This window comes from Ailuropoda melanoleuca, chromosome 4, assembly GCF_002007445.2.
Source record: "Ailuropoda melanoleuca isolate Jingjing chromosome 4, ASM200744v2, whole genome shotgun sequence".
Lineage (NCBI taxonomy): Eukaryota > Metazoa > Chordata > Mammalia > Carnivora > Ursidae > Ailuropoda > Ailuropoda melanoleuca.
The window spans coordinates 118,219,280-118,246,598 of NC_048221.1; the positions used below are offsets into that span (position 1 = coordinate 118,219,280).

A 27,319-nucleotide genomic window follows, 5' to 3' on the forward strand; every position below is an offset into this window, starting at 1 on the left:
CCCTGGCTGATTCTTATGATCATCTTTTTCTTTTAAAATGTTTCACCTTGGGGTGCCTGGGTGGTGCAGTTGGTTAAGCGTCTGACTCTTGGTTTCGGCTCAGGTCCTGATCTCAGGGTCATGAGGTCGAGCCCTGCGTGGGGCTGCATGCTCAGCATGGAATCTACTTAAGACTCTCTCTCCCACTCCCTCTGCCTCTCTCTCTCAAATAAATAAATAAATTCCAAAAAAAAATATGTTTCACCTCATCATTTGAATCCTGCAGCCTACGGTTCTTTGTCAAGATTAATATGAAGCTCAGTGGTCATTAGTTCCTGAACTCCAGCTTCTTTTTTCTTCGGGGGGAAACGAGGACATTAATCTCTTTCCAGCTCTCTGGCAACTTTCCATTCTCCACAATTTTTACAAAGATGACTTTCAGCTGGCCAGCAAATCCACCTGCAAGTTCTCTCATTGCCTTGGGATGTGATTTCTCTGGGTCAGGAACCCTTTTGAAATTTCCCTTCCTGATCTCCTGGGGAAACACAAGATAGCCTGAAGTGCCTCTCTGGGGATACGGAGGGTATTCAGTGGCTGACTTCACACAAGTCAGTCCACGGCTATGCTACTCCCTTCTACTTCACCCATCAGCTCCCTGAGGTTGGTCAGGGCAACCTTGGTTCCAGAGCAACAGTTTACCTGCATTACTTCCCGTACTTGCAAGGAAATGAATCTTTCAACACTGCACATCAGTCCTTTTTCCAAGGCCATTCAGTCTCATTTAATTCCTTAGTGATCACCACAAACTTCAATGAGTGAGCAACATTTGACATGCAAAGTTAACATCTTATTCTGTCATTATGACTACAGGAAAATACAAGATTACTCCCCACCCCCAAATTGACGTTACTTCAGTGATCCCTCAACTATTCTGTATACATTGCCTTTTACAGTAAAGATGATGGCGGAACATATTTGACAGAAAAGGAAGCATGGTGAAGTCAGATACTGATGCTGGTTAGGCCAGCGTGATGGAACTGCCTGCACTCGTGGTACAGTAAATCCTCAGGATCTCAGGCACCCTCTGTCAAGTCTGACCAAGTTAAGATATGCAGTAGCAGTGCAGCCTACAAAAATATGTTACACATCCCTCAAAGACTCATCACTGTTCTTCAAAACTGGAGAACAGCCAGTGCTATGTACATCCCAGATAAAGAGCCAAAGATGATCTCAGAAAACCAATCCATTAATCCTATCACATCACTGCTTCCTACCTCCCCTTTCCAAAAGAACATTTTGTCTTTCAGCAAAACTCAGCTGGGGCTATCTGTAGTGGAGACTGCCATCCTAGAGTCAAGAATCCCTCAGCCATTCTTACTGCTGCTTGCAAGGGATGATTCCCACCCATATGGATCATCTCTCTTTCTATGAACTTTTCTTTCCTCATTATCTTAATCATATTGCTTTGTTCTCTTATTTTCTTGGGTGTACAGGAAGAGATATGTGCAGTAGTGTATAGAACAGAACACTAGCTTTGGAGATAAAAGACCTGGGATCATGTCCTAGCTCTGATCATTTATTACCTATGACCATAAGCAAGCCCATTAACCTACTTGGGAATCAATTTCTATATCTGTACTACAGGGATGATTGCCCTCATATCAAATAAAATAATGAAGTCAAAGCCCTTTGTAGCGACGTAAGAGAAGTTTTTTTGTTATTATGGTAATTTGTCTTTACACAGGTATGTTTCCTGCTTTCAAAATATGTGTTTTGTTTGCTTTTTTTATTGAGAAAATATAATTGACATATGGCATTGGGTAAGTTTAAATGATAATTTGGCATGCTTATATATTGCAAAATGATTAACAAAGTTAGCTAACGTCTCTCTTATGTCACATAATTATTTCCCTTTTTTGTGAACATAATTATTATCTAGCCTGCTAGCAGCTTTGAAGTTTATAATACAGCACTGTTGACTATAATCACCATAATACAGCACTGTTGACTATAATCACTAATCTGTGCAACAGATCTCCAGGGCTTATCTACCTGCCAGTTGCAAGTTTGCACCCTTAAACAATATCTCCCCAATTCCCCCAGCTCCCAGCCACCAATAACCACCATTCTATTCTGTTTTGTTTTGCTTATTTACAACTTCAAGTCTTCTCTGGAATTAAGCACATAATTAAGTATTTGATAATAACACAATGACTAATTAGAAGACTTCTTTAGCTATAGTGATTTAAGGATTAGGCTGGTGTTTGCACATTTAATATCTGCAAAAGGTAGATGTTCAGTTCTGTTGCCATCTTACACAAAGTAAATAAATGTAGAATGAAAGTCTTCAATTTCAGATAAGCCTATGAATATTCATCTATTCCATAAAGGTTAACAATGATTCTCAATATCTGAAGATAAATCCTAGTGTGCAAAGAACTCCTAGAACAAGGAGCTTTCCATGTTCACCACGCACATTCTGTGCACCTGGTTTTGGTTAAGACTATGGCTAACCAGTTGTCAGGTGGATCAAATGACACTAAGTTCTTCAAATGCCTAAGACCCATTACATTTAGAAAACGTAAATCGGAGTCACAAAGTCACTATTAACTTAATTACAGTTTGACAGAGAAGGATTACCATGATAAAAATTTCAGAAATTTGGCTTCCCAGGTCACATAGTCTTTCACAGACTCAATTATAAAGCAAGACAATAAAGTTTATGCAACAAGGGATAGCTGCCTACATCGACCAGGTGATAGATCTAGTGTCTTATGAAGGTGGGCCCAAAAAATGAAGTAAAAGGATGGAAATGGTAGTATTGCAGAAGGTAAAACATTTGTTAGGGATGATCAATGACCCTAGAGAAAAGCGTTATGATTCTCAAGAAATAGATTCCAGCTAAATAAAAATGCTGAGATGCTGAAAGGTAACTATAAGATTAAGATTACTTAGATTCATAAAACAAAGTTCCTATGAGGTAGGGAGAGTTAAGAACTATAGGAAATGAACTTATTAAAGAAAGTCAAAGACAGTTATACATAGAAACTCAACATAAAATTTACTTAAACAAGTACCAGTTATTACTGCACTTCTTACATTTCAGGATTAGGGAGGTAAAAGGGAGGATAAGAGAGTTAGGGGAAGACACGTTTATTGGGTTCTACTTTGTGTCACACGCCTCACTAGGTACTTTATATTGCTTATTTAATTCTGACAATAAATCCCATGGAGAGTATTTCAATCCCCATTTTAAAGATATTGAAACGAAGCTTCAGAGAGGTCATATATAAACCCAAATCTGTCTAAATTCAGGGATATATGATCTTTATATCAGAGTTACTGAATGTACCTTCAAACAACTAAATATTAGAGAATCTCCTTTGGAGGACAGCTCCATCAGGGTTTGAATCAGGCCTGTTCATGAGTAAAGAGAAACCTGCTAATTGAGTACCTGACAGGCTGGCTTCCCTTAAGAAAGGTCCTGGTTGAAGCAGCCAGTTAGAACTGGCCAGAACCCAGGGTGATGAAATAGTCATTAGAGGCAGGGATCAACGGGACAGCAACTCCAGGCTGAATGTGAGGTCCAAGGAATACAATGTTGAATGATGAAAGCGGCTTTCAAGAGAGGACTGAAATCCACAGCTTGAAAGAAGAAGCTACATTAACAGAGGAGCCCACAAGAGTTGCCAAAAAACATCAAGGGATAGATATTTTGAAAGTGGACAATAAACTACTGAGAATGAAGGATCATATGCCCTGAACTCAACACTAGGAAACAGTATGGTCTCCCAGACAACACCTGTTAACATCTGACCTGTTTCTGCCCCAAACAATTTCTGTTCTAATTCATAAATCAAGGAGTAGCATCAATCAGTGAGATCCAGCTTGCATGGCATGAAGACAAGGAGGCCATTAATGGTTTCACCAAGTTCACCTGTGAGTCAGTGAAAGAAGCATAAAGTGTAATTGGCACCAAATCTCTGCAGAACATAACGGTACAAATATCCATTCTCAATTCCTAATGAATCCATTTAACAGAAAAAAAGGGTCAAATCAACATATGGATTGTTGGACTTTAGAAAAAAACCACAAGCATTATGCCACACAAAAGAATTATATATAACACCGTACAACTTTAATTACAATAATTTAAAAAATTCAGTCAGTGAGAGCAGAGTGGTAGAAAAAGGAGGACACTAAGACTTCTGGAACAGAATTCCCTGGGAGGTAGGGATTATTTTCTCTACAGATAATGACTAACAAATGCCAAGTGTAAGACTTTTCTTCAAATGGTGAGATTTGGAGAAATTTTAAGTCTTTAATGTTCTCCTATATTTAAAATTGGAGGGAAAAAGTCTTATCAATGTACCCTAAATCATCTGAACTAAAAGGATATTAAAAAGTCACAAACTAGTCCCAAATAACTGTTAGAGACAAAAACAAACAGAAACGAACACCGTGTAAATAACTTGTCATTTGATGCCTTCTCTGACCCCCATAGACTCTCTGACACCCTCTGTCTCCTTTACGCTGCTTTTTTTTTTCCTTTTTGGCACTCAACACACATCTACATACTATATACTTCACTTGCTGATTTATTTGCAGGCACAATGTGAGCTCTAGAGTACAAGGGCAATGAGGAGAGGGCATTTATTCTGTTTACTCTCAGTCTCCCGGGTCTTAAAAAAGGCCTGGCTGTTGGTAGGCACTCAACTGTTAAACTGAATGAATAAATATATAATCAAGTTGTTGTCGATAACTTCAACTCAATGATAGGCTTAAGTGATGACTACACCTTCTAGAAGGTATTTTAGAGTACCAGAAGGATAAACGTGAGAACTAAATGTATGCGATATGGCTGGGTATTCACTAGCATTGTCAGAGTTGAGCAGAAAAATCAAATTCATTCATTGGTTCAATAAGAACAGAAAAGCATGTTGCAATATCTACTTTTTGTCACACTCAACTTTTTTTACACGTGAAAGCTCTACTACCATAAAAAATGAAGATGGGTCCATTTTGGTATAATCTGCAAAAGCCCTCCCGAGAATTTCAGAGGAACTGCAAGTCCAGTAGGAACAACGACTGGAACTGGAATTGTATCACCGAAGAGATGCTTCATCTGTAGATGACAGAGCCCACAACTTCACCCAAGGCAGAAGGAAAAAGTACACGGTGTATTTTTCACAGGAAATGCATGACCTTAGCAATGCAAAAATGAAAACTAGTGCTTGGAACAAGTGGCTAACTGTGTGATTTTGGTTGACTACACAGTGACCTCATATTTCTGCTTATGATTCTACTCATCTGGTTGGCAAAGTGAAGTTACTTTTAACGGAGGTACTGTGTTTCTGTCACTAAACTGGAGCAAAGTGGTCATGCTTAGACTGATTGCATACACCTAGGTATAATAACTCATTTATTATTATTGCCCAGTCTAGATAAACGCATATATATTGAAGAGCAACCACCTGCCAATTTGCTTAGTCATATTTCATTAGTAAATTCATGAATCAGGGCTGTGTTTATACCACTATTATGAATTTTAGTTATTTAAGGTAAAATTCAGGCTCTACTCTTGGATTATAATATGCAGCAGTATGTGAAAATAAGAACACGAATGGAATCTTGATAGGCAACTATGAAACTTATGCCAAACGGGGAAATTAAAACCAAATGTACGTTCTGACCAGCACTGATCACATAAACAAATGCATATCAAGTGAGCAATTAATGAATAAAAATCTTCTCCCAAAGATCAACATCTTGCAATTCCAATGATAGACACTCTTGAAATGGGCATGAGGTTCAGGGCAGAGGGCCACCTGTACCATGTACAGAGGCTTAGCTTATGCAACCTGGTGATGAGTCCAAAGCTTTGAAACTGGGACTGTTTCTGCCAAGCTTACTTATCCCGCCTGCTCTGCAACACCTCAACGTCTTTCCCAGAGATGTATGAGTAAAGATGAACTTTTATTGTATTATTTTTTATTATGTTCAGTTAGGCAGCATATAGTACAGCATTAGCTTTTGATGTAGTGTTCGAGACGGACATATTAAACAGGACTGAGAGGGTCTGGCACGGTCTGCCCCCTCACCCTGCAGGAACTCTTCTCTTGTTCTCTGCCCTTCAGCTGCACTAGCCTTTCAGCTTTTGGAACATGACTGCTTCCTCCTTCCACAAGCCCCCCGAATATGCTGTTTCCTCTTTTCAAAACTATCTCCCTCCCATCTCTTTCCCCCAGTTAAACGTCAATCAGGAATTTTCCTGGAGGCAACTCATTCTATCACACATTCTTACAGCGTCACAGAACCCTCCATCCCAACAGTGTCTCATTTGTGTTTTTGCATTTATTTATGAGACGTCTGGGTATCAGTCCTCCTCACCAGATAGTTCCATGAGGAAGGCACTTTTTTTGTCCCTCAATGTATCCCAGCACTCAGTACAACTTAGGGTATTTTATAGTAAGTTCTTCAGCATTTGTGGATGAAAAGAAAGAAGGTATGAATAAATGAGAAGTTGAACTCACATTGTCAGAGTCTGGCACTGAGTGTAAAAGAGCTCAGCTTCTAAGGAAAAGATCACACAGAGACAGAACAGAGAGGAAAACCATTAAGGGGGAAGTTAACTAGAGCACAGCTCATTAAAACCAAAGCAAATTTGATGCTTATCTTCCTCAGTGCCTAATGTCGGTATGAAGTATTTATTAAATACTTAAATGAATAAATGTAAGAGGGTCGGCAACCGGTTCATCAAGAATTCTCTTTCTACTTCTGTTGCACATTTGTGTTCGTATGTTCCTAATTCTACTAGTTTCTGGTAGCTTGCTGCTTCTTATGCCTTTTCTCTCTTTTTTAGCCTTTTGTTCTTCACCACTCTCCGCCCAGTGGTGATTACTATTTTATTGGTCTTGGTTATTTATCACATCAAGGACAATTTGCTTCCATCGGAATTATTTCTCCCAGGTAAAATCTCACAATCTTTATGCCAACTTGCTTTCTTATATTTCTCCCTGGGTAAAAGTTACTTAGAACTTTCCTTAGAAGTTTTCTCAGAAGGACACAAGTTTGTTATATTCCTTTTTTTTTTTTTTAAAAAGAGGGCTCACTTGGCATTACACAACTCTGTCAGAAAATGGACTAGACAGAAGAAACAAAACTATGATAAGAACACTCCAGTACCTACCAAGACACTGCCCATTCCAACCTTGGAACCCTTCTGTGCAGGGAACACACTGGTAAGACCCAGGAGAGTTCACACACTGCTCATCTGGACAAGTGCTTGCAGTCAAGCATTCGTCAATATCTGGAACATAGAAAAACGAGGTCACAAACATTTTATCAGAATACTGAAGCAAACACTTTTCTGATGAAGTGGGGGGAGGGGAAGGTGTGCTCTATCTACATTTTGGTGGAGAAAATGTTAAGTAGGTAAGTCAAATATTGGGCCTACACTTAAACACCACAGTGATAAAGCATGGCCAAGTTTACCTGGATTAAAATATTTACACACATGCAAAAGAAGAACTTGGCCCCAGTTGCCCAACTGGCAGGTTCAGAACTCTCCACCCTGGGAGCTGGCAGCACCTTGGGGGCCACTTCCTGGACAAACCTTTGAAGTAATAGTGCAGCTTGCCAGGGAGAAATATAACAAACAGGCATATAACAAACCACCTGGCCAGAGGTTCTCTCTGCAGACAATGGATGCTCTAGGGAAATCCTTGCTTTGGCTTCATGGGCCCAAGAATATCCTGGGTTTGAATAATTTAAAAACTTTCATAGGATAGGAATTCCTTGGAGGTGGAAAAAACACATTAGGAGAGAATGAACTCATCAAATACTTCTAAGAGTTTCCAGAAAACATGGTGATATGATCATATGGTAATATTTTCTCACAAAAATACATCTTGTTTTTCACATTCATCATTTTTCTTTTCTATGTGAATTGGAAAAAATACCTTCAATATGGTTGGAGGTATGGCAGAGGGAACCACTTCAACGGCTTTAGGCATTTTGAAGAATAGTAGGACAACAGAATGGGGGAGAAGTAGGATACAGGAAATGGTTCAAGAGTTTAACATGAATGGTGATTCCACGGGTACCAGCCCCACTCAAAATGATCATTTTTCTGGAGCTGGATTCTGAATTCATGTGAGTGGATTTGATGTCTAAGTGTTCTAATTTAAAATGTATATAGGACCTCTGATCACACTTAAAATATAAAAAGAATTTTCAGAACATAAGCTGAAAAGTGAAAGAAATATGTAATGGATACAGCCCTTCATTCTGGTAAATTATCAAAAATTATCTCCCCTTATCACTAGACAAGTGTGAAAAGATGCTCAAAGTAAAAAAGCTGATGATGATATTAATAGAATAAGCACCAGGTCAGTGTGGTAATTTTTTTTTCCTATCATCGAAAAATCCTTGCCAATAGACAATGACACACAGTGGTTTTTTTGTTGGTTTTTTTTTTTTTTTTTTTTTTTTTTTTTAGGTCAGATGTTCTGGGACTTCTTGTTCTACAAAAAGATGACGCTTGCCAGTTTCATTTTCCAAACAGCATTACATTCTTCTCCGGAAGGAATTTTTTTTTTAATAGAACTACTGCTAAGTCAGAGAAGGTCATTGAGAAAGGTTGGTCCAATAAATAAGGTGCAATGCTGAGCAATACAAGACAATATCCCTGAACTTCCCGCTACTCTCACCTCTGCTTGCTTGTTCCCTCATCTATAGGTCTGGAGACTACCTGCCTGGGAATACCTTAACCGAACAAAGTAAGGGTGCATGAGATAATGTCTGTGAACTACAATAGACTCCTTGGAGACTAGCACTGTTGGAAAGCAACTTTCTTAGTGGCAGCTGAGAAAATCTTTGGTGAGCCAGAAGCCTGGGGACCTTTGGTTCTGGTCCATGACAAAACTAGAAAACAGCCATGTTATTTGGCTCCTTCTTTTCAAGCCATTTCACGGGGATAGAATTATATATAATTTACTCGGGGAACCCTGGTAGTATTTCTGCTAATTTCCATACACTGAATATTCCCAAACAGTCCCCTAACTGCTTCCCATTTGCTTACAGAGCTTTCATATTTCTTTTCTACTCCTTCCCACTTTCCATCCTTATGCTATAGTTACTAGCTAAATGTCTTCTCTTCCCATCCTGAAACTGTATGCAGAACTGAAGAATCAGCATTTGACCTCTTTGGGGAGTGTTGCTTCGTACATAAATGCTTGGGGTGTTTTGTTTTGTTTTAAACACTCCCACAAATACAGATGTACTGAGAAGATCTCTGCAAAAACAATGTCATCAGGGAAAGGGGGAGGTTTCCAGAGACTAAGAGCTTTTGAGAACTAGCGAGGTGACAGGCACCACACAAGACACCACAGCACGCATTTATTCTCATGACAACCCCGAACGTTAACTTTGCGGCTCCCATTTCACAGGTTTCAAAGGGGCTAAGTCACTGGCTCCAAGCCAGTTACTAAGGGTGGGAGTCAGGAGCCAAGGCCATGGTGCCTCTCCAGAGCAGAGGGAGGGTCCCCTGTAAGAGGAGAGTGCTGGACGCTTCACCCCTTGCTGTCCCATGGCCCTCAGCTGCCAGGGGAGACCTTACAGCTCCATTCTGATTCGAGACGGTCAAAGATTCCGTAATGTAAAATGCTCCTATTTCTCTCCAGATCAGACTACCAGGGGCTGAACAAGGGGCCAGGGGGAGAGACAGGTGCAGGCTGCCAAAAAACATCCAATTAGCTTTCCCTCCAGGCCCGGGTCATTAGATCCATGAAGAAAACCAACACGGAGGAGCCAGGGACAGCTGAAAGCAGCCTGCCCCAACGTGTCGGTCCCTCCCTCGGCCTGGAAGCCCAGCCGCATTAGAAAACAGGCTGATCCTCAGGCGGCCAGGCAGAGCCCCCGGAACCAGCACCATCTACACAGCCTGGCCCCTCAGAACAGAGCTCAGGGACCCCTGCTCCTCTGCTGGCACGCCTCCACAGCAGCATTTAAACAGAAGCACAATTTATTTCTTCATGAAAATAATTCGTTAAAAAGTACCACAGTGGTTGCAAAAAGAACCCGTATCACTGGGACACAAACATGAGCTGAACAATTAAGTGGTTAGTCATTCTGGCCATGCTCTAAAAGCTTTTCAGAACTTTTTTTTTTTTTTTAAATAACACTAGCAAACTCATTGCTGTGGTCAATAATAAAGAAATTTTATCTTGCATGGTTGGAATTTGACCTGCAGTTAGACTAACCTGCAGTTAGTCAGGAGGGTTGGTAAGCCAATGCCAGAACGCACGAAAGGAATGTAACAAGGCGGAAAGGCTGGAAACTAAAAATCAACAGCGGGTAAACCTGCACCATGCTCCCAGATGAATGATCCAGACGCTGTCATTAAGTCTGGGTTTAGGCTAAGATACTCTGCAATTAATTGTTCTAAAGCAATTCACTCCAAATACCAGGGAAGGCAGATGCTGGCGTGACAACAAGGAGAATGTGAAGGTGGAAAATAATCCAGACCAAGCCACTGAAGTGAGGCAAAGAGGCTGTGAGTCCAGAAGGCAGGAAGAGTGTCGATGAGCTGGTGCCATGCACACATCAGCAGAGGAAGGTAAGTACCAGGCAGGGTGGCTGGCAGCCCCGGGTGTGGACCCAGCCCTGCATTTCAGGGTCACGTGCACTCCGCACTTGGACATGGCACACACTCACCCTCACAACGGCCTCCCCGGGTCATGCGGTACCCGCTATCGCAGTATTCGCACCGGAAGGCCCCTGCGGTATTGATGCAGTGCCCTTCCCCACACACATCTGGCCTTAGGCACTCGTCAACATCTACACAAAGCAGAAAACATTGTCGAGTTTTATTTCCCACAATAGAATTTCAAACCTCTCCCACTTCCCAGTTCAGTGTGAAGTCAAGAATAAAATAACCCATTCCTACCACCATCTCTTCAATTCGTTTGATGTGTTTCAAAAGTGAGTGGTTTTGATTGATGTGGGACCCAAACCATTTAACACCCTGGGCTCTGCACTTATTTTACACTCTTCATTCAAAAGTGTTGGAGAAAAGATTCCATTTTTATATCCTCCAGTATCTAGCAGATGACTATGTCATAAAAGGTGTCCAGTAATAAATTCTGTGTTGCCTGAATAAGCAGTAAGATTGATGGGATTGTAGGGGAGCTAACAACCCAGATCTGGGAATTTATGCATCAGGAAGAACATTGCCATTACCTATGCAGTTAGTACCCTCCTCACTGGCCATAAATCCTGCTGGGCAAATACACAAGAAACTTCCCTCAGTGTTTTCACAGCGTCCCTGGGAGCAGAGCTGTTGGACCTGAGTGCATTCATCAATATCTGTTAACAAAAATACAGATAAAAGGATTAGTGCAGTGTAGCATGAAGTTCTGTCTCCCTGTCCACAAACTACCAGCGTACTATTCCCTGTGCACCAAATCTTTATAAGTGAGGAAAACAGTGAAAGAAGACATGATCGTATTCCTCAGATACTTGAAGGATAGTTACTGGGAACAGGGAATATGTGTAGAGTGTATTGTTTCAAAAGCTGAAACTACAGCCATGACATTGGTGTTTCTGAGAGACAGATTTGGGTCAACACAGAAGGACCTGCCGGATACATGGAGTCATGTAAGCACTGAAATTCGCTGTGCAACTCCCAAGCCAGCTCTGCAGAGAGAGCCAGAAATATTGTGAAAAGGACTCTTCCACTGTGCACAAGGGTAAAGCTGGACCAGATCATCTCAACTGCCCCTTTCAACCTTATATTTTACAGTTCCAAACAGAATACATACAATGTATGCAAATTCAAGAGAAACAGCCATGGGATAGACCAGATGGATACTCCTCTTGACCTACCCCCATACATATACACAACCAAATAGCACAAGTCACACATCTCGTATAATGGCATTTGGCACACTAAAGCCACATTAATTGGGTATATGCCTTTGTTGCTTTATATTAATTGGGTATACGCCTTTGTTGCTTTATAACTCTTAGGGCTGAATTTCCTTATTCTAAAAAAGAGAGAAATGAAATTCAGTGTTAACATAGCACACTGAAATGATTTCCATAATGCTATTACACCTCTGAGATACATTTTTTCCAAAGAACCATGTATGAGATCCCGTGTTTGTAAATTCAATAACAGATTTGTGTTAGCTTATTTTCAGTTTAGAAATTGCTTTTGGAAATCAGATTTTATGCACTTACATGAGTATAAGTTTTTATTGCAATATATATTAGTTTTATTTTGGTTTTGCTAAATACATGTTTGTAGGTAGCTATTTCTATCATTTTATTATTCTATATTTTATTACATTATTTTACTATACCTAGAAATCTTTGGAAATTTTTCACTTTTTTCCTCTTTTTTTTCACCTTTATCTTATTGTATTACATTTAGCCAAATAGGTAGCATTGAACCAGAAGATAAGAGCATCCCAGGAGGTTAGCAAACCTCTTTTTGGGTTCCTTTAGTTCAGGGATAAAAATTTTTAAAAATTAAACACAGTAACATTTCCCATAATAATTACATAAAACATGTTCTTAGTGTGTAAATATTTGATATTTAATAACTTCACCTGTCAAAAGCATCTCTTACCAACACATTTTCTCTGTTGCTCATTGAACTTGTAGCCCTCATAGCATATACAGGTATACCTCACAGGTAGGTTAATGCAGTGTCCGGCTCCACAGATATCGGGGTTCACAGTACATTCATTGATTTCTTCAAAATAAATAATAGAGGAAAAGACAGACATCAACAAAAATTTCATTGCTTTCAAACCATTCCTGTGTATTTGCTGCTTAGCTTATTGTCAGGTATGCAATTAGAAGACAAAGGTCACCTCTAATTTATCCAAAGAAAATAAAAACATGACTTCAGAAAGATACCTGCACTCTTTTTTTTTTTTTTAAAGATTTTATTTATTTATTTGACAGAGATAGAGACAGCCAGCGAGAGAGTGAACACAAGTAGGGGGAGTGGGAGAGGAAGAAGCAGGCTCATATCAGAGGAGCCTGATGTGGGGCTCGATCCCATAACGCCAGGATCACGCCCTGAGCCGAAGGCAGACGCTTAACCGCTGTGCCACCCAGGCGCCCCAGATACCTGCACTCTTATGTTTATTGCAGCATTATTTCAATAGCCAAGACATGGAAGTGACCCAATTGTCTACCGCAAGATGAATGGGTAAAGAAGATATGGTATATGTACACAGTGGACTATAATTCAGCCATGAAGAAGAATGAGATCTTGCCATTTGTGACAACATGAAAGGACCTAGAGCGTATTAAGTGAAGTAAGTCAAAGACAAATACCACATGATTTCACTTTTCTATGGAATCTAAAACACAAAACAAATGAGCAAACAAACAAAAAAGCAGCAATAGACCTATAAATACAAAGAACAATCTGATGGTTGCCAAAGGAGAGGTGGTTGGGGGGTTGGGCAAGGTGGGTGAAGGGGAGTGGGAGATACAGGCCTGTGGTTATGGAATGATGAAGTCATTGGGATGAAAGGCACAGCACAGGGAATCTAGTCAATGGTACTATAATACTATTGTGTGCTGATAGACAGTAGCTGCGCTTGTGAGCACAGCATAACAAATAGACTTGTCCAATGACTAGGTTATACACCTGAATCTAATGCAACTTTGTATCAACTTTACTTCAATTAAAAAAAAAAGATGGTGGTCTCTAAAATCAAGTATAAACTCATTTGATTACCTCATAATTGCTCAGTTAGTCACTACCCAAAATCATCAATAACTCCTGATGAAACAACTTCTAAGATGAACTGTAGTGGGCAGTAACTCAGAAAAAGGGCACATTGGAGGCTGTAAGATAATCAATTCTAATTTCTGAGATGGCCCACAATGAGTTTCTAACTATTCCAGTTCATCTGACATGATGGACTTGGAACCACCAGGTAAGTTCTCCTGATAAGAAATATGTGGTTACTTTTTATTCATTAGCAGGCCAAATTCAATTTCCAACAACTATGTCCAACTTCCTCCAAAGTTTCTCATTAATTCTCAGGAAAGATTTACCACTTCTAATCAAAGCCAAACTTCTGGGTGTAACTCACTCTTAATTTGCCAATTTCAACATCAGCATATTTATAGTGATAAAGTAGAATCTTCTTCCCAATCTTCTCTGCTAACCTCCTCCCTTGTGTTCCTAATGACTCCTGCTTGAGACTCCCTTCTTCTGTAAGGCCTGAGCAGATTGGCCCTGAGTCCTCACTCCATTTGGGGAACATGCCATGGTAGAGGCAGGGTCATAGGAGTGCACGCTGAGTGAAGGCCAACAAAATGAGCTTCATTACCAAAAGGATATATAAGATGGCTTTAAATTACCTGAGGACTCAAAAGCAGCCTCCTAACAGGAATTACTCTCCTTAGATAGTCTGTTTTCAATGACCTTTGTAAGAAGTTATAATGGCATATGGTGCTGGGTCAGGCCAGCTGGTAGAAGCCCAGGTTTGCAGTCAGTGCAAACACAAATCCTGCTGCCCTTAGCTCTGTAATGCAGGGGCAAGTTACTCAAACATTCTATGTCTCACTTTCCTGCATAATGGGAATAATCAGAGCTCTAATTTGAGTGTCAGGTTCAAAGATAAATAATGCACATAGCCCACTGTCTGGCACACTATACATACTCAATGAAAATTAGCCATTAAAGGCCTAAATGTGAGACCTGAAACCATAAAAACCCTAGAAGGGTGCACAAGCAATAATTTCTCTGACATCAGACATAGCAACATTTTTCTAGATATGTCCCCTGAGGCAAAGAAAACAAAACCAAAAATAAACTACTGGGACTTTATCAAAACAAAAAGCTACTACACAGCAAAGGAAACAATCAACAAAACTGAAAGACAACCTACTGAATGGGAGAAAACATTTGCAAATGATATACTCAATAAGGGGTTAGTATCCAAAATATATAAAACGCTTATATACCTCAATACCAAAAAACCAAGTAATCCACTTAAAAATGGGCAGAAGACATGAAAAGACATTGCTCCAAAGACCTACAGATGGCCAAAAGACACATGAAAAGATGTTTAACATCACTTATCATCAGGGAAAATGCAAATCAAAACCACGATGAGTTATCACCTCACACCTAATCAGAATGGCTAACATCCACAACACAAGAAACAAGTGTTGGTGAGGACATGGAGAAAAAGTAACCTTCATGTACTGTTGGTGGGAATGCAAACTGGTGCAGCCACTGGGGAAAACAGTATGGAGGTACCTCAAAAAATTAAAAGCAAAACTACCATATGATCTAGTTATTCCACTACTGGGTACTTACCAAAAGAAAATGAAAACACTAATTCAGAGGGATACATACACCCTGATGTTTACTGCAGCATTATTTACAATAGCCAAACTACAGAAGTAGCCCAAGTGTCCAATGACAGATGAATGGACAAAGAAGATGTGGTATATATATACAATGGACAATCATTCAGCCATAAAAAGAATGAAATCTTGCCATTTGCAACAACATGGATGGATTCTAGAGAGTATAATGCTAAGTAAAATAAGTCAGAGAAAAACAAATACCATTTGATTTCACTCATGTAGAATCAAGGAAACAAAACAAATGAACAAAGGAAAAAAAGAGACAAACCAAGAAACAGACTCTTAACTATAGAGAACAAGCTGATGGTTACCAGAGGGGTGCTGGGGTGGGGATTGGGTGAACAGGTGAAGAGAATTAAAAGTACACTTGTGATGAGCACTGAGTAATATACAGAATTGCTGAATCACTATATTGTATACCGGGAACTAACATAGTTACTTTAATTATACTGGAATTTAAAAAATAAGAAATTAAAAAAATAAAAATTTAAGAAAGGAAATAAGGGAGAAAGTCCCTTTAAGTAATCCATATATTTTAGTTTTTTTACTTCACTGATTTAACAGTGGATTATAAATAAATAAAATACCATTTTATGTGTAAGAAAACCCAGCTAGCCATTAGTATCCATCATTGTAAATGCTGTTCCTTTTGAAGTCACTTAAGAATATATAACAAGAAACTGCACATTTATAACAATGTTACCTTGGACTATTATCCTATTGCCATCACAAAGTAAACAATGCTTAAAAGGCATGCTGTCACAGATGAGTCCGAGTGCCCAGTGTAAGAAGACTGGGGCCTCAAGCATGGCAAGCTACAGCAAAAGCCTTGCTGGAGGGGTCTGTGGTTTGAGTGAGAAGAAAAACAGGTGTGCTACCATCACCAATAACCTACCATGCATTCTGCAGGAAATGTGAAAAAACAATATTTTAACAAAGATTCACTATGGAAATGAACTAAATTAGGGCTGAGGTTGCTTTCCAAAAACTCAAACCACATTATTCATTTCTCATCAACTGTTATTCACTGTGCTATGACTTTAAGACAACTGGTGCAAATCATTTGGAAAGTCGCTAGACTTTAAAAGGAAGCATATGAACACAGAGCTGCAGTATCCACTTGGATGCCACACATGTACAGACTACTTATACCTTAGTGAGCCTATTTATGCTAATTCACTACCAGAGAAACAGAATGGTTTGGTCTGTATAATGTAAAGTCACAGAAAACATACAGTAAATCAAAAGGCTAAAAACATGGGTAATTAACATGACTGCTTAAACTTAAGTGACTGGCAGTAATGCAAAAAATGAATTATGAAACACATACAGCATAATCAATCATTGACAGGATAGGAAAATGCTTATTTGTTAAAAAAATATAGTTGGTTACAAATACAGAATATAATGTAAATTACAATATACCCAGAAAAGAAGACAGGAAAGAAAGAAATCTCAATGTTAGGATTATGGGGATTAGTATTTTCTGCTTTACATTTTTCTGCATTTTTCAAAATTTCTACAGGAAGCATGTGTAATAACTTTTATAATCAGAAGTCTTCCTTTAAAAAAATGATCATTTCTATGTCACAAAAAATCTGAAGGTAAAAGGTATTCTTCTCCATGTTATAATCCTAGATGCTCAAGTAAGAGTTCTCTTGTCTGTTTACAGGAATTCTTTATTGGAACAGTGTGACAATAACATTTCTAACCATCTATTCCATATTGTAGGTAGACGCCTTCTCTGAAAATTATTGGTATTAACTTTTCTCGATTTTCTTTGTAATTACTGATCTTCCTTTAGAGTTTTCTCTGCCATTTTCTTAAAACAGAAAAGACATATTGATCAGATTTGCAAAAAGAAAGATCAGAAGATGAATTAATATAGTCGGGACAAGGATTCAGAACAAGTCCAAAGGCTATAAATCTGGGGTTTTCATGCAATGCTTGAGTAGGACTCACTGCCCCAACGCCCACACATACCAATTTGTTGATTACCAAATATCTGTAACTTCTCAAGCATAGCTTTATTTTTTTTAAAAGATTTTATTTATTTATTTGACAGAGAGACAGCCAGCAAGAGAGGGAACATAAGCAGGGGGAGTGGGAGAGGAGGAAGCAGGCTCCCAGCAGAGCAGGGAGCCCGATGCAGGGCCTCAATCCCAGGACCCTGGGATCACACCCTGAGCCAAAGGCAGATGCTTAACGACTGAGCCACCCAGGCGCCCCATCAAGCATAGCTTTAGAATGGAAGTTTTACATATGTGAACAAAAATCTTCAAAACTATGTGATGTTTAATTCAAATATAATACATCCTTACACGATAGTCTGCCAACATATTTAAATTGTTTCTTTTTATATCAGCTCTAAAGTAGCAGAAATACTTAAGAAATATACTGCTTAGTCTTAGGAAATGAAGTGAATATAATGGACTTTCCTTCCATTCTAGTATCTTAAATAGAAACTATGAGGATAAATATTTATGAGGCATGTTTGAGGATCTTTAGATGATTACCTCACAGATAAAATATATAGAGATAACAGCTGAAAAAGGTTGATCCCAGTTGGCAGGGCACTAACATATGTAAGAAAATGTTACTCTGATACCACTAGAGGGTACTAAGAGATACATCAAAGGAGTGGAGGGACATTTACTAAAATATACTTGATTTCTACCATGTTTGTCCCATTTTTTACATAAGTGATTAATTAATGTAACTTTCATCAGTTTGGCCTCTGAGCTCCCTTTTGTCCATCTGTGAGGAGGGACTCCACCCTCGTAAGTAGAAAGAAGAGTTGTAACACCTTCAAAACACCTCAGAACTTTTAAAACAAGTCTCCTAACCACCTCTTCCTGTGCTTTCCCCTCCTTTTCTATTAGATTTTTATTCTCCAGGATGTATTATTACACAGAAAGCCAAGTCCTGAGAGTATTGTCTTGAGGAAGAATTGGAAAAATTCTCTCATTTTTCCATGTTTTTTTTAGGGAAAAACATGATGTTTTTTATTATTCTAAGAGGTCGCTTATACATTCGGATGTGAACCTCTTCCCAGATAATTAATCAGCTTATGTTGAAACGTACATTTCTTTGAGCAGACCGTGTGGACATAAGCATAAAAATTATGGCAAAGCCTCGCACAGGAAGCACTAATTATCGGTCTCCAGGGTACTCTAGTTAATGAAAATGTCTAGTCTTTTTTAGTATGTTTGGTTTCCCAAAGAGATCATCAAGAGGCTCTTCCCACTGGATTCATCCTTAATGCCCATCACATGTCCCCTGGGCCTCAGGACCACCTGACCCTTTCCTACTAGCTGCGCCCCTGAGACAACCTTACTTTCACCAGATCAAGGACCATATTCTGTTTCTTTCACCAGAGTTCCATTTAGAACTTGGGAAAAGAGCCATGACCAAAAGCCAGTGGAAAACCAAATACTCTATTTATCCCAGCAACAAGGCCAACAGTGGATTTAAGATTTTGGTGTCTTTGTTATATTTTTTTTTAAATGAAAAAGAAAGCTTTTGGCAAAATATGAAAATGAGTATGCTGACCTTTTGCTTTTCTCTTCATCAGACGATTACTCAAAGTAAATACATACATACATACATAAAGCCTGGAAATATTAAACCATGATGATTTTACATGAAAAAGGGAGTTCATTTTCCATCAGCATACATAGTTTACTGAAGCTGTAAGGACTCCGGCAATACGCTTTAGGGACAAACATTTTTTAAAGCAGTCAATTCTGAGCTCTGGAAAAGAAAGCTCTGATGAGCAAATAGTTTTTATAATGTTTGGGCCATGATAATTACAAAGGTTTTCACAAGATAGTCATGGAAGTCAAAGAATAATTTTTGGCTGTTATGTGAGGGCCATGGAGGAAGTTTGGGAAGAGGAGGAGGAAGGCATCAAATGTTAACTCATGGAAAGGTTTACAAAAATGCCCTGGCTTCCTAGCTGCCCCACAATGAGCATAAATTATCCCACAACAATTGAAACAGATGTTTCCACTTTGTAAATATTTGCCAGAGGTTTGATTTTCCAACCTATCCTTGAGCTATTAAGACACTATGCTAAATCAAGAATTTATATGCTGAAATGTATAATTTATTCAGAAACAGTATGCCAATAATGTCGCAAGCCACCAATCAGCTGTTAAGAGTGGAAAATATCATACTTATGTCCTGCAAATATGTGTCTCACTTTATAATTACTACATGTCAAAGTGTGTCTGAAGAAATCTGAAAAGGCTCCTTCCAATCTCACCACCATAAAGATATCATCACTAAGCAACGCGGAGCTGATTTTGTTTATTTTAGATTCCTATGTATTATTCTATTCCTTTCTTCAACTTGTGAGACAAACTAATAGTGACAAGTAAGATTTACCTCCTCTGTGTTTTAGGGGGAAAAAACCGTTGTATAACATTTCAGACAGAACCGATCAGATTGCTCCCTCAATCTATATGTTTGGCTCTCATATCAAACCAATGGGAACATCTATAGTTTGATTTAAATTAAGTTTGATACAAAACAGTCTTCTTGTTCTAGTGTAGATTACTGATTATTGTTTAGCTCTAAAGTTGCAAACCATTTTAATTCAGACTATAATAGTCTCCCCATGGATTGTTTCAGAAAGACACTTCTACTATAGGAAGTAGGAACACCTACAAATGTTGCATAAAATTTTAATGTCACTTTTTTCCTGGAAGAAATCTTCATGCTTCAAACATGCGATAGCAGATGCTGGCCCTGTATCTTTGCCAAACTCAAATTAAGCTGTCTTCTAACAAATTCATAGAGCACAGCTACTTTTTTTTTTTAATCAACTCTGTAGTTCACTTGAAGCTATAAGTAACTTCAATTTGTTATTCCTCACACAGCTGCATTTAAACAGCGAAACCCCATCTATCTAGCCAAACTTAATTAACCTCTACAAAGCTAGTTTGCAAGAAGTCTATCCATTGAAGTCAGCATTGTTAAAAAGGCACAAAATTATATTTCTACACTGGAAAACAGAAACAGAGAAATACAGTATTTAGACCTAGTACATTGCTTTGTCACAGTGCAATTTTCCTTTTTAATAATGAGGACAACAGTGAGAAGATCCTTGCTGTCCATGATGGTGTATTGCATTTTTGTGTAGGTTGCAGCACATACCAGACAGTCTTTTATAGATGTGCTTAAAAAAGCAAGCAGACACATAAATGACTTAAGAGCAGAGAATAACTGTTTTAGCCGTGGCCATTAAAAAAACAACTACACTATCGTTTCACTGTATCACTCTAGAAGTACTGAGAAGATCTGATATTTCTCTATCAGTTAACTCAATATTAAGAGCGGTTGCCATGCAGTAACTGGGGAAAGCTATGGCTCTGGTTACAGGTGCCCTGAACTGGGTAAAAATGCACTGTGGTCCATGATGTGACTCCGCACTCCTTTGTCAAGTGTGTTTTGTCTTGGAACACGCAGGTGCTTTTCCAAAACACTTTCCAGGGGCACCTGGGTGGCTCAGTTGGTTAAGCATCCAACTCTTGATTTTGGCTCAGGGCCAACAACAAGGGTCCTGAGATCAAGCCCCGCGATGGGCTCTGTGCTGGGCTTAGAGCCAGCTTGGGATTCTCTCTCTCCCTTTCCTCTCAACCCTCCACCCCCACAACCCCGCCCCATCCTGTTGGCACATGCACTCTGCCTCTTTCTCTCTCAAAAAAAAAAAAAAAAAAAAACACTTTCCAGTCTGACGTCTCAATTCAAATATCTAAGAGAACTAACATCCACATTTTTGAGAAAATAGCCAAGAGTTTTTTTAACATATAAAAATTACATATTTTATATAATTTATTTTATATATTTTATGTAATTTATGTAACTGTACCTTTTTAACAAAAAACATATACATATTTAAGGTGTACAACTTGATGTTTTGATAAACACACACATTGTGAAATGATCACTGTAATTCATCTAATTAACACACCGAGCACATTTTTATTTGAAAAATTATACATATCATGTAGAATATTTTAAGGAAGGCTGCAAACTCCTCTACTAACTTTTCTTTTTATACACTGCCAACCTCATCCTGACCTTAAGTTGGCATGATACATCTTGGTGATCTTTATCTGACTATAAAATATTTGCCCACTATACAGTATACGGAAAATAGAAAATATTCTACAATATCTGCAAACCTCATGGGTCTTACTATAAAAACTAATCACTGCTAATATCTGGCATTTTTTCTTCCAGTATTTTCTCAATGTATGAGTCTTTTTATGTAACTGGCATAGTCTTCTACATTCCTTCATTTTCAAATACTTCATCTTGTGTTTAACAACAGTATTTGTGACCATTGTCTGCTAGATTTTAATAAAAATTCTTCAGAAATACTGTATTTGATGGCAGCATCATGTTCCAATGTATAGATGTAACATAATTATCTATATCCCTATAGTTAAACATTTAGATTGTTTTTACTTTTTCTCTATTATACCTGGGGCTGTGGTAAGTACCCATTTATATAAATCCTTATATCTCAGTCTTCAGGGACATTATTTCCTCACACTAGATATTTTAACATAGGATTACTGTGTCAAAAGTTTTGAACATTTTTTAAATTCTTGATACATTATGCCAGTTTGTGCTTTCCAGAAATGTTGAACCAGTTTACATTTCTTTTGGCAATGTGTTTGACCTCAATTTTACTCCAGTAAAAATTAAATGCTAATTTGATGATAATTATTTTAATCTGCATTGCTTTGATTACTGGTTGACATTTCCTATTATATGTTTTTTTTTCTATAAAATACCTGATTATATTATTTCCCCATTTTTCTATTATTATTTTTTATTGCTGATTTATAAGAGCTCACTATACATCAAGGATATTAACTTTTATGCTGTTGGTTTGTTTTGCATTATGATAACTGTTTATAATGTGTCACTAATGATTACAATCATAAAGAATTTTAAAAATATATAAAAATATACAGAAGAACAAAGATTATCCATGATCCTATTAATTGGTGATGGTTGAACACTTTGATGTGTTTTATTTATTGGGGTTTTTTTTTTAAAGATTTTATTTATTTATTTGACAGAGAGAAAGAGTAAAAACAGGGGGAGTGGCAGAGGGAGAGGGAGAAGCAGGCTCCCCGCTGAGCAGGGACCCTGACGTGGGGCTCCATCCCCGGACCCTGAGATCATGACCTGAGCCACCCAGGTACCCCTTTGCTGTGTTTTCTGCCTCTTTTTCTGTGTTTGTAAACGTTTAACAAATAAAACTGGAATCAGATTGTGTTCTGTATTGCTCATTTTGCCATAAGCGTCTCCTCATGACATTAAATATTCTTTTACAACAATAGCTATGTGATATTTCACTGTGTATGTACCATAATTTATTTAAACCTTCCTCCTTTTTAACGGTATTTAGATTATTTCCAAATATTTGCTACTATGACTAACGCTGCTATGAGCAGTCTCATACCTCTCATACAATTTTGATACTACATTCAACAGGAGGCTCACCCCCATGTCTCCTGCACAGGCTACAGAACACAATACCACACCTACCTGTGACTTGAGTAGGGGCGATCACTTGGCTGGCACTCGACGTAGAAGCTTCAGGAGCTACTTCCACAGGCACAGGAGGTGATGTTTTCTCAATCACTACTATATGAGGGAGGGAGGGATGAAAAAATTAAAGCCTGTAGGTGCTCTGAGATCCCATTCCAAAATGTAGGCATAATTTAAATCTAAAAACAGACCACAGTTGTGCTTGGATAATTAAGGACTCTTCCAGACCCTAAAGCTGCTGGTATTAATCCATAACTTCAGTTTCCACATTTAGCAAGAATATATGAGAACAATTCAGAAGCCAAGAAAAATGACCCTTCATCAAATGATGACCTTCAAAAGAATTCTAATAATATATACCTACTCCTGGCCACAAAAAATCATGAGAAACTTATCTTCCTTTTACCACTCTAAAACTTACAAGACCATTCCCACACTAACATTAAAGTATATTAATATACTTAAGTATATGTTTCACATGGCACTTCTAATGAATTCTAATGATTTATCAAACTTTAAAATCAAAGACAAAAGAATCCTTATCTGACTCTTTTATTCATTGATAATACTCTTACAAATAGCATAGATCCACAGACATTACCTGGAAACTGTGGGTGCAGATGAATAGTTGAGATGCCTGGAGAGAGCTGAGGTTGACCAGGCTCAAGTTTGGTTTTCTCTTGATCCAATGAAGGTATTTCCTGGGCGGTTGTATTAAAAAGAAAAAGAGAGAGAGAGAGAGAGAGAGAGAGAGAGAACTGAAAGTAGGAATTATCTTTAGTTTTCACATATTACTAACTTTATTTAATTCTACTCTTAGAAAGGCAACAAATATCACAGGACATTGCACAACAACCCATGCAATCATGTGGGGAAAAAATACATATATGAAGTGTTGCTGAGCCACTACAGAAGTAAGCCTTTGATTACCCCAGCAGTGCTGACCCATGTACACACCCTCAACCATGTCCCAGGGGCCCAAGGTAAAAGGTCCCTTTAGACATTGTACACAAATGTGTTGGCTCAGGGGCCTACATCTGGTCTCAAACAAGGCAAAACTAACCCTGAAGAGGAACTAAACTGTCCTCTCACAGACATGGTGCTCTGCCCTAGGAAGATGACCAGTCACACTTTGCGTGTGTCAACCAAGAACACACAGTACATTAAAATATTTTAAGCCAGGAAGTCATTAAGGCCTTTCTGAACCTCCCATCCAGGAACTTTGCACCTCTAGCTGTCAGCATAGTGGAAGTCAAGCAGAGCAACAAAAAATGGGGGATTTGGGGAAGCACCCGAGGCTTCCTCACGTGTCCGGTTGCCCTCTCCTGTCCCCTGGACCAGAGGTGAAGAAAGAGACTGGCGGCACCTGTGGCTTAGCTTCCAGCTACAGCTGTTCAGGGCTCCTGCAGACTGATCCGTGAGGCCGGCAGGGACAGCAGCGTGAGGCCACCATGCCCTTAAAAGTGTTCATCAGGTTACTTGGTCAACGGCTGCCCTGCACACCACTGACTGCCATCTCCTTGAAAGCCTACTTCCCGGCTCCGTTTCCCTTTTCATTCTGTCCTAACTTCAATTATCTCCTTTTCTGCTTTTTATAAAATAGATATCCTGCCTGAGTGTCTCATCAAAGATCCAGTTCTATAGGCATGAGTATTTACAGTGTGACTCCATTTAGATCTTCCAGCATACCTCAAACTCATCCCCTCCAAAGCCCTTCAGGCTCTCATTCCAAGGTCTGCATTTCTGTCAATGCCAAGGGCATTACACCATCCAGAGGTTTAAAATCACCTTGTGGTCCTTGCTCTTTCATTCTTCATTCCAACCCCTGCCCACCTGCACTGCTCCTTATGTTTGTTGACCTTTCTGTACCCACAGCCCCCACTGCCCCAGTCTGGACACTCTTTCTCATCCTGTTTATTAAAATCATCTCATTGGCCTCTTAAACTCCCTCTGTCTCCCTGTCTCAGTTAATCCTGCTGTGATTCATCTTCTAGAAAGACTGAGCACTTATTACTTTTCCCCACATTTTCCCTTCTTAAGAATACAGACTAATCTTTCACTACCTATTAAAGGTGACCTCAATCAGTCTCAACTGCAGCCCATTTCCTGCAGCCCATGGTCAATGCCAGCAAGGAGCAGCCCGTCCTCAGGTGTTTATGCACTCCTAAAACTTACAGACAGAATTTCCCCCGTCAGCATGGGGCAACAGACTTCCTAATCAATGCTACTTCTCCATTTGACAAGTAGAGTCAAGAGAGGACCGCAGTATCCTGCCACTGATTACAACTGCAGTTTGGATTCCAAGTCTTTGAAAGCAGCCCCAAGTTCTCCTAACCAAGCCTCTCCTGCTCTCCCAACTGACCTCTTGCTGTCTCCTCCACCTCACCTTTGCACATAGAATTTCCTACCCATGGGCTACCCTGCTTTCTCTTTATCCATTTTTAATATCATGATACCCCTGTGAGGAGTCAAGACTGCAAAGACTATGACTGCATTTTTCCCACTGCCTCGTCTCCAAAAAATTTACAGTGTAAGTATACAGGAAAATGTTCAGCCCCTCTTTCAGATCCTTAATGAGAGTTACCACAAGCTCCATCCTCAACAGTGAAGAAAGCAGAGATTATTAAATAAGATGGGGTTATCAGGGAGCTGGCTGGTCTATTCATGTACTTCCACATATCAACAAGAACTGAATTCAAAATCAACAAAATTGCAAACTACTGCACAGCACTGACCTTTAGAAACACAATCCAGGAGCGGCAAATGTGCGTATAAAATTTGCATATATGTTGTACTTCTTTTGGGGTCAATATAACAACATTCTTCTTTGTTGGGTGCTGCCACTCTAAATCCTACTTCCTTGTTGTCTGGATTCTTTCAGCACTTAGGTTAGAATTCTGAAGTTATCCTATCCCATATTCATAAGCTAAAAAATTTTAAAACTCTTTATAATGATTTATATGTGTTCATGCCATCTAAATTCTAACACTTGTCATTCTTGTCTACTGAGTGACACATAAATGTATGAAGATTTAATAATGATCTAATTTTCATGTTATTAAAGAATCAAAGCAAGACTCAGGGAAAAACATTACATAAACAGGACTTAGAGCCAGCAAATTTCTACATTTCCTATGAATAAATCTCACAATTCATGGTCCCATTTTATGCCAAAAAACCTATAGGCTGACTAAATATTTCTCTGAAATTTCTAAGAACCAATATTCTGGTATTGGATTGTAATTTCCAAGGGCAAGCTCTGTTCTTCTTTTAATGTGATCAAACATGCACGGTAATTTTAGTTGACTAAGGAAGTACTTCACTCAGTATATATGCACCCCAAAAATTCATAATTGCATACACACACCAGAACCTTTCCTTCCATCCACAGTCCAAGCCATGAATTGACATGAATTCTGTTTAAGCCTCTGATTCCGTCAGTCCCACCTTTTTCTCTCACTAGAATTTAAGTTCCACGAGAACAAGGAGTTGTTCTGATTTGTTCTCGATTGTTTTCCTAACACTCCGATAGTGCCAGTTATATAGTAGGTACTCAATAAACATTTCTTGAACGAATGCTATATTTCCTCAAACCAAATAATGAATAATAGGCATGTTACTGTATTTAAGTCTAAAAAAATCCACATGTATTCTAAAAGAAAATCATTTTGACAGTAAAAAAACAAAGACTTGCAAATAATGAATGAATTACCTTCTCAGGGGGTGCAGTTGCCACTAAAACCAGAAAAGAAAAGGACATTAGCATAATTTAGGTCAATCCACCACATAATAGATAAATTTTTAAAAAGCAATAAAAGTCCACTATCACTCCAAAAGGATTAAGAATCAGACAAAATCAAATGCAGAATTATGGTCGTCTACCATTTTAAAGAATTTTACACATGATCAACAGAAAAACTCTCCATGCTATATCATTCCTTAACTACAAAAGTTCAGGTAGATGTGATGAAATTCTTTCCAAATTCCTCATTAACTGAAAAGGTTATAGGAAACAATACTTTCTGGTTCATTATTTTATGTCAAATCTCAAATTTATGAAACTTCCCACATAAAAAAATTTTTCATTAATTGTCCACATACTTATCCTTAACATAATATATAATACTTGATGTTAATATTAAAAAAAGAAATCCACTTACTTCAGTAAGAGATCTAAGACTGGGTACTGTACTCCTAATCTTTATTGAAACCCTGTAAGCATTGTCAGTAAGATAAGCTAACTAAATTAGAGGGAAAAATCACAAGCCAATAAAATCTAATAAGAGATTAGCATCAATATGTTGAACAGATTATATATTACACAATCATAACATTATTGTGAAGCAGTGGTAGT

General features: G+C 38.6%; 1 protein-coding gene across 5 annotated transcripts in view; it reads right to left on the bottom strand.

The window, feature by feature from the left end:
- Positions 1–27,319, bottom strand: part of LTBP1 (latent transforming growth factor beta binding protein 1) — a 229,319-nt gene that overhangs the window by 99,323 nt on the left and 102,677 nt on the right. For all 5 annotated transcript variants that reach the window (XM_034659662.1, XM_011229803.3, XM_011229802.3 and 2 more), the window contains 7 exons: positions 26,678–26,700; positions 23,567–23,666; positions 22,963–23,061; positions 12,614–12,739; positions 11,221–11,346; positions 10,696–10,818; positions 7,169–7,288 (listed from right to left, as the gene is read on the bottom strand). In XM_034659662.1, coding sequence (XP_034515553.1) covers positions 7,169–7,288; positions 10,696–10,818; positions 11,221–11,346; positions 12,614–12,739; positions 22,963–23,061; positions 23,567–23,666; positions 26,678–26,700 — 717 coding nt within the window. The remainder of the gene's footprint in view (positions 1–7,168; positions 7,289–10,695; positions 10,819–11,220; positions 11,347–12,613; positions 12,740–22,962; positions 23,062–23,566; positions 23,667–26,677; positions 26,701–27,319) is intronic.